Genomic DNA, 15,499 nt, shown 5'->3' on the forward strand with positions numbered 1-15,499 from the left:
GACACCTCTGATATATATATATATATATATATATATATATATATATATATATATATATCATGACTGCTATTAGGTACCGAGATGAGATCCTCAGACCCCTTGTGAGACTATATGCCAGTGCGGTTGGCCCAGGGTTCCTCCTAATGCAAGACAATGCTAGACCTCATGTGACTGGAGTGTGTCAGCAGTTCCTGCAAGACGAAGGCATTGATGCTATGGACTGGCCTGCCCGTTCTCCACACCTGAATCCAATTGAGCACATTTGGGACATCATGTCTCGCTCTATCCACCAACGACATGTTGCACCACAGACTGTCCAGGAGTTGGCGGATGCTTTAGTCCAGGTCTGGGAAGAGATCCCTCAGGAGACCATCCGCTACCTCATCAGAAGCATGCCCAGCCTTTGTAGGGAGATCATGCAGGCACGTGGAGGCCGCACACACTACTGAGCCTCATTTTGACTTGTTTTAAGGACATTACATCAAAGTTGGATCAGCATTTTTGAGTGTGACTCCAAATCCAGACCTCCATGGGTTAATAATTTGATTTTTCATTGATAATTTTTGTGTGATAATTTCATGTTCAACACCACACCCCACAGTGACAGCTATATTAATATATTCTCATTATGACCAATATCGATTCATAAATCTCATTCGATCTTTTGGTCTATGCTGTTTTCAGCTGATAACTGAACAGTACTGACACAGTAAAGTTACATAGTGCGCCTCCCATCCAATAAATCGCAATGAAACAAAGTCTCAAATTTAAAATTCTGTCGATTTTATTAGGAAATTCAAGCAATAAATACCGGTTTGGCGCTCTTTAATGTAGCATGATATAACGTCGTAGCTTCTGTGTAGTCGCCTGTGCGTGCGTAATCAAACGCATAGCAAAAGACTTGTGACAATTTAGTTTTTGTTCTGGATCCAGTGTTCTGCTGCCACACTGGAGCGCACTCGCCACCAACTGGACAGGGGTGGGAATTACAATAGATCACCCTCAGTGTAATCTGTCAAAGTGACGGACGGCCTTCAGATTTTTCCGTCATTGCTAAAAATATTCCGTCAGTGACGGACAATTTTCGGTTAACGCAACCTCTATATATATATATTTTTTTTCCATCAGTAATGAAACCCAGAAGTTTGCTTACATTAATGCAACTAGAGAAATACCTTCATTTCAGACCTGCTACATTGTCTTTCAGTAGTCCTCACTTTAGATAAACTCACACAAATAGTTAACTGACAACTGCTAAATGTTTGATAACTACTGAATCATGAATTACAGTACTAATACATGTTAATAAACCATTTATTAATGCTTAACTAATGATTCATAGCGTGTAGTTATTTTAAAGTGTAACCAATATTTTTTGGTGTGCAAATTACATCTTTACAATTATCTCTGTTTTCTGACAAGCATTACATGCATTTGTACTTTGCGTGCACACACCCCTACATCTGTAACTGAGAGATGTACCACATCCTGTGTGAACAAAAGAAAGTGCATTGACGCAGTTAGAAATAATATCTAAGACCTCTTCACAAGCAGCACGAAGAGGAAAACAGCGATTTAGATTGCAGTCTCAAGATATAACACCTGAGATTTTTGAGACACACATACACAGACAAAGGATAGGGTAAGCTTATATGCAATTGCATATTCTGATTCATGGAATACTCAGTTTATTTACTGGTGGTGGTGGGAAGGATGTAAACGAATGTCAGCATTATAAACTGCAAACGTAAAAGAGAAAGTTCGGTATGTATATTCTCCAAGTGTCAAGCTGTGATTAGCCAGAGCTAACAGTTATGCATGAAAAACTTGACATTAGCGTCTTCCTGGTAGAACCTTTGCTGATGATTTCATTTCTGTATCTTGGATGGCCTGCGTGAGAACATTTTCAGAAAATTCTGCAAAAAATTATTATTTATTTCTAAACAGAAATAAAAGGAGAACTTAGAGATGCACATAGACAGAAAAAAAAAACAGAAACGAATGGCCATTTATCTCAGTATATCCTCATTTCAGTTTAGTATGATAAGAGACAACAATAATAATTTAGTGCAATATGAGGCAAAGAAAAAAAAAAGTTTGAAAACCAAACTGTTAGTCAATGTCATTTTTTTTTTCTTTAGGGTTGTGCTAACTCTGGTGTGTCTGTAATAAATTAGTGAGGTAAGTGATAACCGGAAGTGTTTAAGTAAGACATTGTTAGACGAAATGCTAAGTTTGCAGAGATCTTCAACATAGATATTCAGCTCAGTAAAGGATTGCGTTTCAAGTCATAATTTCTTTTGTCTTTTTGTTTTTATCTTGTCTTTTCCTTGGCGTGCCAGTGAAAAAACTGCTGCACATTTATGCACATGGCCTAAATAAACTTGTATAAATGCACAAATGTGATGATTGGATATTTTCGCATAATATTAGATTACATTTTCAATTTGTTTCTCGACACACCCTAGCATATGTCTTTAGAACACTTGGAATATGGAATGAGTTGCATAGGATAATTTCATGTTTTTTAAACAATTGAAAAAGTTTACAATTTACTAAATGGATTTATTAAAAAAAATTTCTGGATTCCGTGTTTTTTTTCTCAGTTTAAAATGTTTCTAGATTTCTGTTTTCCATGAATTTTCTGCATTCCATTTTGTTTCAACGCATGTATAATTAATTTATAAAGATTAGATATTATAAAGAATTAATTTATGATATTATTATTATTTTTTTTTTTTTAAACACTATCTTGTGTATTTATAATCTTCTTGTAAATAAATTCTGGTAAAGCATTTTTTGTCCTTTTCTCTCGTTCTCTCTTTTCCCTTAAGGCAGACAATGTATGCCGTTGTTACCTTGCAAGACTCAAATGAGTTGATGGTGGTACCATCAAATTGGTTGACCTCAGACAAGAGACAGTGTTACTGGCCTCCATTCAAATCCCCAGGGAAGTACAACGAAGCTGTTCAGAACAAACTTAACCCTGTATCAGAAGGGAAACCATGGGAAATAATACGCATTATCTTTCTCGGAGAATATGGTAATAGTCAGTCACTACTTTAACATAAATGTTTAATTTAGTATTTTGTATTGTCTTATAAGTTCTCAAATAATATAAAACAATATTTATCTTACTGCAGACACTTTTGAGAAGGCTAAAGAAGGACATAAAGAAATCAAAGATAAAGAATTGTAAGTAACAGACTAGCATTTTGTTTAAAAAAATAAAACCAAAATATAAAAATAAAAACTCTTCAAAAGATTTGGCCTTTGGAAGAGCAAAAGAACTGTTTTGAACTGTTTTATTTAAAGCATTGTGTATATTCAAATAAAGGTCACATCAAATAGACACTGTATTACCAGCAATAATAAGGCAGAGAAGTGAAAGCACGCAAGGAATGTCAAAGAATCAGCAACAACCACTTCCTCCATTAACATCTGAATCTCCATCCAGAATGTCAGCTGATGGTAAGTCAGCTACTTTTGACATAATCTATATGAGAAGTTTCTTTTATTTATTTTCTTTATTGTAATTATACCACAATTCATTTTACACAACAGACAAGGCTGAAATCCTCCAAATGCTGAGAGACATCAAGAGCAAGGTTCAGCAAAACACTACCTTGTTAACGAAAATACTGAAAGACAATACGGTTTCTGAAGCTCCCAGCAGTACATGCCTGCCTTCAAAAGGCATTAAAGCAAACCTAACACTGCCTCTTAGAACCTTTGAAGATGTGACCAGGACTGAAATGGACCTTAAGAATGCAACAACACGCAAAAAATATGTGAGTCTACATAGCAATGATACAATATTTAAATGGATACTCTACACTCATTTGCTTATAAATCACAAAATATATTTTAAATAATAACTAAATAAAATATAACAGTACTGGAATGCCCCTCTTGTTCAGTGATGATAAATAAATAGGTTAAGACATTCTGACTGTAATCAAAAGTATTTTATTATCTCTTTTAGAAAAGCTTAAAGGTTCTACAAACAAAAATAGAGTTTAATGTAATTATACACAATATTTGACTGATTTAAAGTGAGGATTGACTAATTAAAATCACATCTATTAAAACATTCTTCACAGGTAAAATACTTGTCAGGGCTTGGAGGTTTTGTGCCCAAGGATGTGATTAAGAATATTATGCAGCAAGTCCTGTCAGATGATCTGGCTATACAGTTCAACTGGCAGGGGAGAGGAGATAAAAATGCTTTCTCTCAGCTTATGTTAACAGATGTGATCAGAGGTAAACACACCATGTTTGTATTTTGTCTGCAGTTGTCTTTACTTTTTAAATCAAAACAAATACACAGAAATAAAATATATATTTAAAGAACAAATTTGACCTTAAAGGAGTAGTTCACTTACAAAACAAAAATTTACAGATAATGTACTCACCCCCTTGTCATCATTCATGTCTTTCTTTCTTCAGTCGAAAGGAAATTATGTTTTTTGAGAAAAACATTACAGGATTTCTGGAGTTCTATGTTGCCCCCGAGTTTGAAGTTCTAAAATGCAGCTTCAAAGGGCTCTAAACGATCCCAGCCGAGGAAAGAAGGGTCTTATCTAGGAAACCGATGGGTTATTTTAAAAAAAAATAAAAAAAATAAAAAAAATAAATGTGTGATCTGTGTGTACTCTTTGTAGAGATTAAAAAGTATATAAATTGTTTTTAGAAAATAACTGATCGTTTCACTAGATAAGACACTTCTTCCTGGGCTGGGATCATTTACAGCCCTTTGCAGCTGCATTTAAACTGCATTTTGGAAATTCAAACTCGGGGGCACCATAGAAGTCCATTATATGGAGAGAAATCCTGAAATGCTTTCCTCAACAAACATAATTTCTTTCCGTCTGAAGAAAGAAAGACATGAACATCTTGGATGACAAGAGGCTGAGTACAGTATCTGTACATTATTGTTCTGAAAATGAACTACTTTTTTAAAAACCTACAAACTCTTTTCAGCTGTAAGCATAAAGCACTATACAACAAATGCCTCAGAATTTCCAACTCATTTCGTCACCTTAGAATTATAAGGTTCTATCTGACATTTTTGTCAAAATTGAGTTGTTCACATATTCTTATTCTTTGACAACTTATTTACATTATTTGATGTTTCTTTTGTAAGCTGTGTACATTTTGGGCCTTTTTTTAGAAAACAAAAATGGTTCTATCTACAGAAGTCTATGGAATGCAAAATCTTTGAAGCTCAATATCTCAAAAGTGCTCAGAATGCAGATAGAACCTTATAATTCTAAAGTGACGATTTATCATCAAGTTTTCCTTTTTCAGATGCTGCATTAAACCGAAATGTAAACAGGGTTGAAAGTGAAACTGAGATAAAAAAATATCTGAGTTATGCAGCTGGTCGGAAGAAATCAAAAGAACAAGGAGGTGAGTAATGTTAGTTGTTATATAAATGCTCTCGTGGGACAATATTTAAGATGCAGACAAGCTTCTGACATACTGTACATACAGGGACTTCCTTGGTTTTGATTTTAGCTTTGTTTTTTCATCAAAATCCATGCACATTTTGCATAATTACCTCCTCCTCCTGCAGGTCCTGTGTTTGAGATTCCGAATGTGATTTCTACAACACTGATGGGCAACCAACCAGAATGGAACATTTTAAATGAATGAGTTTTTGATAGGGATGCACTGGTACCAGAACTAGGGTGATACTGCTTTTTGGTACTTGCAGATCCTGAGTACTGATACCTATATTTTCATCGCATTCATAATTTTTAAAAATACTGGGTACAGAAACCACACAAATATGTATAAAGTTAGTTGGCTTACTTCATTTAGCAAATAGACATTTCCTTCAGTTATTTTCATAATTAATACATGCTCATTTACGATCATCTACAAGTTATTGTTACTTTCTATTTTTTATTTGCTTGGTACTTCATCTTTAATTTTACAGCACATTAGAGCTTTACAGCACCTCAGTAATAACGTGGGGAATTTTTTTAAAAGTAGCCTATACACTCTTAAAAATAAAGGTGCTTCACGATGCCATAGAAAAATCTTTTTGTTTGAATGGTTCCATAAATAACCTTTAACATCTGAAGAACCTTTCTGTTTCACAAAAGGTTCTTTGTGACGAAAGAAGGTTCTTCACATTATAAAAAGCTAAGAAAGAAATGGTTAAAAAACCTTTGGCTGAATGATTCTTTGTGAAACTAAAAATGGGTCTTCACCTTTATTTTTAATAGTGTAGGCCTGTCTGTCTTCTCCAATGTTTCTTGTATGTGATTTCATTCAAAATAAACCAGAATTGAGGATGACTACACTTTATTACCAGTGCCTTTGTATTTTAGATAACTAATCTTACACAAGTGAATATTGTCACATCCCCGGACTTTCATGTTGGTTTCTCCCATTTTCCCCCGCAGTTCAGAGTGTGTTTGGTTCCTCCTTTGTCTCCACCTGGATGTGTAATCAGTCTGTGTATATAAGGTGTGTGTTTTCCTCTGTATTCTTGTCGGTCTTTGATGTTATCCCCTGATGTTACAGTACCACTCTGTGTTCCTGTGTCTGCCTGTTTCCCATTGGATTTATTAAATGTACGTCTTTTTATTACGTCGTTGTTCGTGTGTTCCTGCCTGATCGTGACAAATATACCCATTTTGTTTTTGCTCGATTTTGTTTGCAAAGAATGCCAAACAACAATTACAACAACATTTTTTTTTTTACAATGATGAACAAGCAACAATACTATTTTTAATAACATATTGGTTTACTGAATAATGAAGTAAATATAATTCCTTAATTTACCACTGGCTACTCTCTGCTGTTTCAGACGACTACATCTTCGTCCTGTGTCCGTCACCCTAGCTTCTCTATGTGCAATTCCTTACCGCTAGATGCTGCTAAAATTTGCACACTGCACTTTTTAAAAAGCGTTTTGATTAATCTAATTTCTGTGTTTTAGTAAATGCTGTATTAAACTAATTTCAGGGCTGTGCATATGTTATTACACAAAAGCATTTGCAGTGTTTCATTGCAAAGAATTCATATTATGCAATAAATATTAATCAAACACACAAATCATTAATGTCAATGTAATGTCATATGATTTGATGTCTAAACAATGCATATACATTAAACCAATTTCAGAGCAAATATTAACTTCATATTTTCACTCAATTACCACTGGAAGTAATTGCTGTCCAAACTGACCTTAAAATGATGTTATACAGCATCTTGTTCAAGTCTTGACTAACATTTGATGTCAAATTGATATCAAGTTGCCTGCTGGGTAATTTTCATTGGATTTAGAAACAGAGGGCGAAGGCAAACAGAAACCCAGTTTGGCGTGTCTTTCATGCACGCAACCTCAGCCTAAGTGCAAATGTAGAGCTTTAAAAGCTGACATGCAAAAGAGAAATGCAAACTTAAGTTTTGTTTATTAACAACAAAGAGTCAACAACAAAACTATGCTGCTGATGTTCAGACTGTTTCTCAAACAGAGCTGATATAAGGTGAGTTAAATCATTTCCCAAATGATAACAGACCTGAAGCCTTTAATGTCAGAATCCTGCCCTGACTCTTGTCTTTGTTCAATGATTCTTTGTTTGTTTTGTGTCTAAGCACATTGTTCTGCTTGTTTGTGTCTGCCACATGCTCCTCTTCGGTTCCAGTTTCTTTTTGGATATTGGCTTTTTGTTATTACTCTTTGATTATTTATTTGACTAGTTTTGGCTATTTATTACTTTTGCTTTGTTCTCTTTTTTGTTTTCAATTGTCAGTCTTGTTGTGTTTCTTGTGTTGTCTAGAGTCTCATCTTGATTGTTATCATGCTTTGTTCTAACCTGCCCTTACCCAGGTTCCCTGGCCACTGACCCCTACTGCCTGGAAGCAGCATCTTATTTGTCAAATCTAGATGGCTAGACTTATGCAACATCTGAGTGTCACTTCAAGCTTCGGTTTCCCTGTGTTCCTAGTTCTTTCTCTGGAGCTGCCTCCTCCGTGCTCGAGTTCGTTGCCATCTCTGACTGTCTCAGTGGTCAACCCTTTGTCCTTTTGTCGTCTGCCCTGCCCCTCTGTTTTGACTGTTTCACTTCTTATTCTGTTGTTCTAGTCTACGTCTTGTTAATAAAATACCATTATTTACATGCAAAAATAAAGATCGTGGATTGTGTCATATTTAAACATCCATTAAACTGAGACTGGATGATTTCCATTTGGCCAAAAGGGGAAAGTCACTATCAATGTATTTTCAATTCACATGCTTTCACTTTAATTTCCTCTGAAACCTATACCTATTCTCTTTCAGAAGACTAAAGCTCCAGATTTAATAACTAATAGTGATGCTGACGAATGTGGTCACAGTTATTTAGACTATTTAGAAAATAAGTCTGGACGGCTAAGGGTTTAATAAGCTTTATTATTTTGGAACATTATGGAATAAAACAAAATGCAAGCAAATCAATACAAAAGTAAACATCTAAACTGTGTATTCTACATATCTTTATGATTATTCTGTATAAACTTAAAATCATTTCAAGTAAAATTCACAAAAGAGAACATTTCTGTTTCACTTTTCACTTTAACACACACCAAGAAGTTCACACCCACATGTCAGTCAGATTCAAGGTTGAAAATCATACTCTGACACTTGACAGCTGAAACGACTGCAGTCTCTGGCATTATCCAGTGATATTTAAGGTAACTTTTCCTTCAAATTTTGCTGCTTAAAGTTTACTAAAATTTTAAACTTATTTACCTTTTTTTTCTTTATAAAAACAATCCAAAGTCATACATGATAATTTATTCAACAATTTGATATGTGATTTGTGATATGTGAAAAATGTGTAACCAATCAGTTATATAATACATGCAAGTGTAACCAATCAGTTAAATCAAACATGAGTCCAATCTTAACTTGGTTTTGCTCTGAAACATACCAATGACCCATTAACATGCATCTAAAATGTAAAATTGCTGTTGTGATATTCTTTTTACGATCTATAAAAGTGTTTATGTTCAGGCATACATATACATAGATTTGCAATTATCCTATGATTCTACAGAATCTTTCCAAAAATATGCAAAAGCTTCTTTTCCACTGTCAGGAAAAATAGTTATATATATATATATATATATATATATATATATATATATATATATATATATAAATAAAATATGTTTTATTACACTTCAGCTTGGTTTAGCAATTACAAACAAACAATGATTGGCCCAGAATTCTAAACCAATTCTAAAGAATTCTACTAGCCAAATGTGCTGACAAAATGCATGCATTGACGTCAACACATGCCAACATCAAAGGGAACATGAAATGTTTAGCTCGACTGTGGATAATAAGCGGCTAATAAAACAAGGCTGGGTTCTAAAAACTGGTTAAGCAGGATTTGGCAGTTGTGGAGAAAGAGCTTAATGATAACCTGTCTTACATGTGAGACAACGCTGCTGCCAAACTTAACACTCAAGATGAAATTAACTTAGGACAAAGAATACAATACAAGAATACAACAAAAGGAAAGCAATATTTTTGGACACCACAACGTTTAAAACTCGAAACCTCAGTAATTATCTCAAAATATAAAACAAAAAGTACCTACCCTCCATCACTCTTTGTTTTGACAGGGAACTTACTAAGCTGATGATCTTTGGTTTGTGAGAGTAAATATTTAAATGGGTACACAGACCATAAACTTCATCACCTGGAATGTTAACTGACTTAAATAAAACAGAGATCAAAAACTACGAAATGCTGATGTTTTTTTTTTTTTTTTTTTTTTTTTACAAGAGATACACATTGGAGTAGAATATGAACACATTACAGAATGTCAAAAAAAAAAAAATAATTACAGAACATCACACAAATCATTTGAATGTTTAACAATTAATTTATATAAATGTAAAGATTCAAGGAACATTTCTTATTATTAGTTGAAAATGGCTGTGCTGTTTAATTTTCTTAATTTAGAAAACAGCGTTCATATTTTCTATTTTTACGAGTAAATAATGTCTTGTTTTTTTTTTTTTTTTTTTTCCTCTTCCCCCTACACTAGACTGACCATGTATGCAGTTGTTACTCTGCAGGACTCAGATGAGGTAATGGTGGTACCATTAGATTGGTTGAGCCTAGACAAGAAACAATGTTATTGGCCTCCATTCAAATCAACAGAGAAGTGCATGGAAGCTGTTCAGAAAATATTTAAGCCTGAAACAGGAGGGAAACCATGGGAGAAATTAAATATTAGCTTTCACAGAGACTACGGTAATGGTCAAAATAATGGTTTAATTTGAGATTTTGCACCATCTATTAATTTATCAAGTAATATAATAAAATATTTATTTTACTGCAGTCACTTTCAATAAGGCAAAAGAGGGGCAAAAAGAAATTCAAGAACAGAAAGTACGGTAAGTAAAAGGCGCTTGCATTTTGTTCCAAAAAACTAAATTTGTTCAGAAGATCTGACCTTCAGAAAGCCAAAGAATTAATATTGTATTTCTACCGTTTTGTTAAAGCATTGTTTATTTTAAAATAAAGGTCATATCTATTAGCCACTGGATTCCCTGGAATAAAAAGACAAAGACTTGAAAGCACTCAAGAAATGTTAAAACATCCAGTTTCTCCTGGATCTACATCCAGAATGTCAGCTGATGGTGAGTCAACTTCCTTTGTCATATCAGTTTGAGAAGTTTTTTTTTCTTTTTTCGCAATCACTTTACAGCTCATTTTACAAAACAGACAAGGACGAGCTCTTCCAAATGCTGAGAGACATAAAAAGCACAGTTCAGGAAAACTCTGCAATGTTAAGGAAACTACTCAAAGACAATACAGTTTCTGAGGCCCCCAGCAGTACCAGCACAGCTTCTAAAGACATTAAAACAAATATAAAACTGCCTCTTAGAACTTTTGAAGATGTGGCCAGGACTGAAAGAGAACTCAACAATGCAACAACCCGCCAAAAATATGTGAGTTGACACAGCAGGGATATTGTACACCAAGCCGCCAATTACAGCAAAATAAACTTTCAACTGTAAGACCTGAAAGGGGTTTATTTTGCAATAATGCCCATACATTATCCTACTTATTCCACAGCTACTCACTAAAATAAATGGACAATAAAAACTGTGTTATAGTATTAATGCAGATGCATTATATTTGTACATTAATATTGTATTATATTATATTGTTTCTACAGGTACAATATCTGTCAAGGATTGGAGGTTTTGGGCAAAAGGATGTGATTAAGAATATTATGCAGCAAGTCCTGTCAGATGATCTGGCTATACAATTCAACTGGCAGGGAAGAGGAGATAAAAAGCCCTTCTCTAAACTTCTTTTAACAGATGTGATCAGAGGTAAAATCACTACTGCATGAACACTTTCCAAATACACATAGAAAGTTTGTATTTACTCATATTTTGTATGTATATGTAAATTCAGTCACTTGGTGAACATAGTCTACAAGTTTCATTAACCTTCTTCAGAGTGTACAAGAGCAGCTTTGAGTATAAAGCACTACATCCAACAAATTTCCAATGATTTCTTAATTGAGTTTCCTTTCAGATGCTGCATCAAAACAAAGTGTAATGAGGGTAGACTGTGAAACTGAAATTAAAAATTATTTGTGGGGTATAGCTGATCGAATTGGTCGGAAAAGACCAAAAGATTGTGGAGGTGAGTGATAAATATTATGTAATATTTTCTTACTTTCTATAGGCTGATCTTCTCCATAAATGTTTATTCAAATTACACTTGTGTTAAGAAACCTGCATTCATTTGTTTAATGATCATTGTATACTTTGTATAAACATCTCCTTTCCCCCTCAGGTGTGACTTCTCCCACACTGCTGGACAGTTCCTTTCAGTCAGAGATTGGAATGCCTTTTTTTGAAGACTGAGTTTTGGAACATTTACTCATAGTTATACTACGGGGCCATTGAATGCTTAAATCTGATTGGCTGATGAACGTACTAAGGTGTGCATTATTTTCAGGGAAACGCATGCCAAACTAATTACAGTTATTTTCAAAGGTCCTTACAGCCTAAAACAGCAAAATAACCAAAACCCACAATGAAATTGGCGAAACAAATAGAGTAAACAATAACATGACACAAAATGATGTTTTATTATGTACGGAAAGCACATACTCTATTTCTCCCAGGCTCTCTACCTTACAGATGCACGTTAGCATTATTGTTGTTAGCACTGCTCTGACGATTAACAACTTGACATTTCTCGTAATCTTGAAGAAAATGAACTTAAAGTTTCACAATGAGTAGAGACGCTGCTGACGATCAATTTTGAGATGCAAAGACTGAGAGAGGCAATTTACGAGCGTAAAGGAACACTACACTTTTTTTGGAAATAGGCTCATTCTCCAACTCCTCCCCCGAGTTAATAAGCTAAGTTTTACCGTTTTGAAATCTATTCAGCCGTTCTCCTGTTCTGACGATATCACTTTTAGCACAGCTTAGCATAGATAATTGAATCCTATGAGACCAATATAGCATCGCGTTCAAAAATGCCCAACTAGTTTCAATATTTTTTCCTATTTAAAACCTGACTCTTCTATAGTTATATCATCTACTAATACTGGCGGAAAATGTAAAGCTGCGATTTTCTAGGCTGATAAGATTAGGAACTACACTCCCATTCTGGTGTAATAATAAAGGATGTTTGCTGCGGTAATATGGACGCCGCAGGTGCAGTAATATCACACAGCGCCTGAAATTAGTTCCCAGCTAGGTAACTTCCAATTTGACCAGCATGATATTACTGCGCCTGCTTCAGCCATGTTACGGGTACAGGGTATGGTATGATTAGGGTATAGGGTTTTTTATTGTGTTAATATAAGATCCAGCCCCCAAAAAACCCATCAGCCTTTAGCTGACTGAAGGAAATAATGAAATACTGAAGAATGTGTTGGACTGTGGTATCACTGCATGCATTGACAGATTTTCAGGTGTATTACAGTAGTGGCTTTATTTGCCTCTATCTGCTTTATTTGCCCCAATACGGATCCTTTCCTTAAAGGGGTCATCCGGTGCCACATGCACTTTTACAAGCTGTTTGAACTGAAATGTGTGTTAGGAGTGTGTGTACACAACCAACCTAGAATGACAAAGATCCGTCCAGTAGTTTTCTTTTAATTTAGTAAAATAATTTGCCCCTTCTCATATCGAGCCGTTCTCAGATGCCTGTCGTTGTGGCGTAACACCGACAGAGGCCGCTCCTGCGATAGTTGATAGACAGCAGTGTTTTAGCATAGACCCGCCCTGAGTGAAGTAAACTGACAGCACTGAGGGAATGTGACTGCCGATCTACCTAAATGGGTTCATGTTTACGTGAATCATTTCTCACCATACTGCTTTATAAACGAGGGTCAGTTTAAAGCTTAGCTTTGTAATGCTAGATGGTTTAAAACGGTGTCTGTTAATGATTAAGATGTAACGTTAATGCAATACCTGCAAACATGTTTACAGCCCACAACTGCATATGAGTAAAGACTATAACACTCACATTTATGTATTTCAATAAGGACGGAGTAAGTTATGTTAACCGATCACTTTTTTGCTCTTGTTCAATCAGCTATGCCTCAGTGAACACACCGCGTTCATCTCTTTACCACAGTAAACACACCGCGTTCGTCTATTTACCACAATAAACACAGTAAACACATCGCGTTCGTATCTCTCTCAGTACTCTACCCTGCCAGTACATATAAAGATAAATCAAAGTGACATTAAGTTTACTAACCATTCAGACACATCCAGTATAAGCCTTAATTGCCGAAATTCTTTGCGGGTGTCATCTTGTTTCGGTTCCAACTCCGGTTTTTAAATTTAATTTTAAATGTATGGGGTTGTACAGTGTCTTCAAAGCCCCCCAAGTGCCATTTTCCCCCAAACTATACAACTATACCCCCAACTGTTGTCTATGCAACCCCCCGTGTGGTATGTAATGACATGCCCCACAGAACTGAAGGACGGGGTGAGCAGAGGTTCATAAAATTTAAAGGGCCAGGTACTGATATCGCTTGCTGAGAACAGAGGCATTTTTTACCAGTTAAAATTAGTGTTTTTTTACACTACCATAGAGAATTTTTAATCAAAGTATATTACAAACTTTTCATTAGGACCCTAAAGCATCATATTAACTTGTGAAAAATGGGCATTGGATGACCCCTTGAATATCAAATAACTCGAATGCAATGGTGTTTAATCTAAAAAGGCTTTTTCAATGTTACATAAATAAGATGTAATGACTTAATTCAAAATAAACCATAAATGCACATAACATTTATCTTGATTTTGCATTTTTTTAGACAGATGAAGTCTTACAATAGTGAAATTCTAGTAAATGACAAACATTTGACTGGAAATCTTCAGATTATGTACAAATGCACAAACTGCACAGGGAATTACATTTTCTAGGAAAGCACATGCAGTATAGCTACAGTATAAAATATTTTACAAAATATAAAATTTACAAAGTATAAACCAGCTCAAAAACCTTAGTGTCGTAGTGTGCCCAGTAGAAGTCAAGGAGAGGTGGTAGATAGGCTCAGGACTCATGTATACCATCCCAAAATGCCAGTGTATTAAATGCCAGTGGGAGGTTCATTCTCACAGCAGTACCAAAAAAATTACACAAAGGGAAAAAACTAACTAACAAAAAAAAAAAAAAAACTTGACTCAGTGCAAAAGAAAAACAAAATGCTACAAGCAGCAAAATAGATTTAAAAATCTTTCCTTCCCCTGGTTTAATCTAGAACCTAGAACAGAATCATTACCTCCAGACCACACCACCTGGAGGAGCATGAACTCAAGACATTGCAGGGCCATTAACACAAAGCATCTTTATTTTTTTTTACATATGACTAGTTTACTTATAAAAAAAAGAAAAAAAAGAAAAAAGAAACAAACCCATCCACATAATTTTTCAAATTATACCAAATATAACCAACACCTCAAGACTTCTTCCCATATCCTAATCATCAAATATTCGGTTCCCTCCTCCACTAGTCAGCATGCTTTTAACCCAACCCCAGAAAAGGGAGAGCCAATTTCCCGCCCCCTCCTTTGAGGAGTCACAGAAACAGGATATGGTGAGTAGACAGCATGTTCGATTCGCAATGCTCAAACAAATGCAAACTTAAAAGAATAAAACACTTACAACCAGTGTCTGTGTGGTTACTGAGGACCAAAGTTTTTGAAGGGAATTTTAGTAGACATTAAGTATTGCGATGAGTTTTGATGTGTGCACCTCCCAGCAATCAACACAAAGACAATATACAGTATTAAACTCTCTGTATTGTAAATGAATGTTGGAAGACAATAAGCAAAATTAAACATAATGGAAACGTAAGCCTAATAAACTGCATCAGTCAACAAAATCATAAATACCAACAGTGTAGAAAACAGAAATGTTTCTTTTTTAAAACGTCATTTACTCCCACTACTGCGGTGGTGATCAAGTCACTTTAGTCCCTGTCAT

General features: G+C 34.9%; 2 protein-coding genes across 3 annotated transcripts; both read left to right on the forward strand.

The window, feature by feature from the left end:
* The first annotated feature begins 1,535 nt into the window (after positions 1-1,535).
* On the forward strand, positions 1,536-6,603 carry LOC141293092 (uncharacterized). Of its 2 annotated transcripts, XM_073825143.1 has the most exons (9): positions 1,541-1,642; positions 2,142-2,181; positions 2,835-3,043; positions 3,144-3,195; positions 3,338-3,471; positions 3,565-3,791; positions 4,104-4,263; positions 5,311-5,412; positions 5,579-6,603. In XM_073825143.1, the coding sequence occupies exons 3-9, from the start codon at positions 2,842-2,844 to the stop codon at positions 5,656-5,658; spliced, it is 957 nt and encodes a 318-aa protein (XP_073681244.1). In that variant the 5' UTR covers positions 1,541-1,642; positions 2,142-2,181; positions 2,835-2,841; the 3' UTR covers positions 5,659-6,603. The 2 variants fall into 2 exon arrangements, with proteins under 2 accessions (XP_073681245.1, XP_073681244.1); XM_073825144.1 differs by lacking the exon at positions 2,142-2,181 and having other exon boundaries at positions 1,536-1,642.
* Positions 6,604-10,065: 3,462 nt separating this feature from the next.
* LOC141291978 (uncharacterized) lies at positions 10,066-11,901 on the forward strand. Its single transcript, XM_073823964.1, has 7 exons — positions 10,066-10,267; positions 10,356-10,410; positions 10,541-10,656; positions 10,742-10,968; positions 11,199-11,358; positions 11,567-11,677; positions 11,831-11,901. Exons 1-7 carry the CDS (start codon positions 10,066-10,068, stop codon positions 11,899-11,901), a joined length of 942 nt encoding a protein of 313 aa, XP_073680065.1.
* Positions 11,902-15,499: the final 3,598 nt, after the last annotated feature.

The sequence above is a fragment of the Garra rufa genome, chromosome 19 (assembly GCF_049309525.1).
Source record: "Garra rufa chromosome 19, GarRuf1.0, whole genome shotgun sequence".
NCBI classification, from domain to species: domain Eukaryota; kingdom Metazoa; phylum Chordata; class Actinopteri; order Cypriniformes; family Cyprinidae; genus Garra; species Garra rufa.

Excerpts from the sequence above, each read along its gene's own strand:
- LOC141293092 (XM_073825144.1), top strand. The coding sequence starts at position 2,842 with ATGTATGCCGTTGTTACCTTGCAAGACTCAAATGAGTTGATGGTGGTA. Across the intron at positions 3,044-3,143 it reads TATCTTTCTCGGAGAATATG|ACACTTTTGAGAAGGCTAAA; the intron begins GTAATAGTCAGT and ends ATCTTACTGCAG. Across the intron at positions 4,264-5,310 it reads GTTAACAGATGTGATCAGAG|ATGCTGCATTAAACCGAAAT; the intron begins GTAAACACACCA and ends TTCCTTTTTCAG.
- LOC141291978 (XM_073823964.1), top strand. The coding sequence starts at position 10,066 with ATGTATGCAGTTGTTACTCTGCAGGACTCAGATGAGGTAATGGTGGTA. Across the intron at positions 10,969-11,198 it reads CAACAACCCGCCAAAAATAT|GTACAATATCTGTCAAGGAT; the intron begins GTGAGTTGACAC and ends TTGTTTCTACAG. Across the intron at positions 11,678-11,830 it reads AAGACCAAAAGATTGTGGAG|GTGTGACTTCTCCCACACTG; the intron begins GTGAGTGATAAA and ends TTTCCCCCTCAG.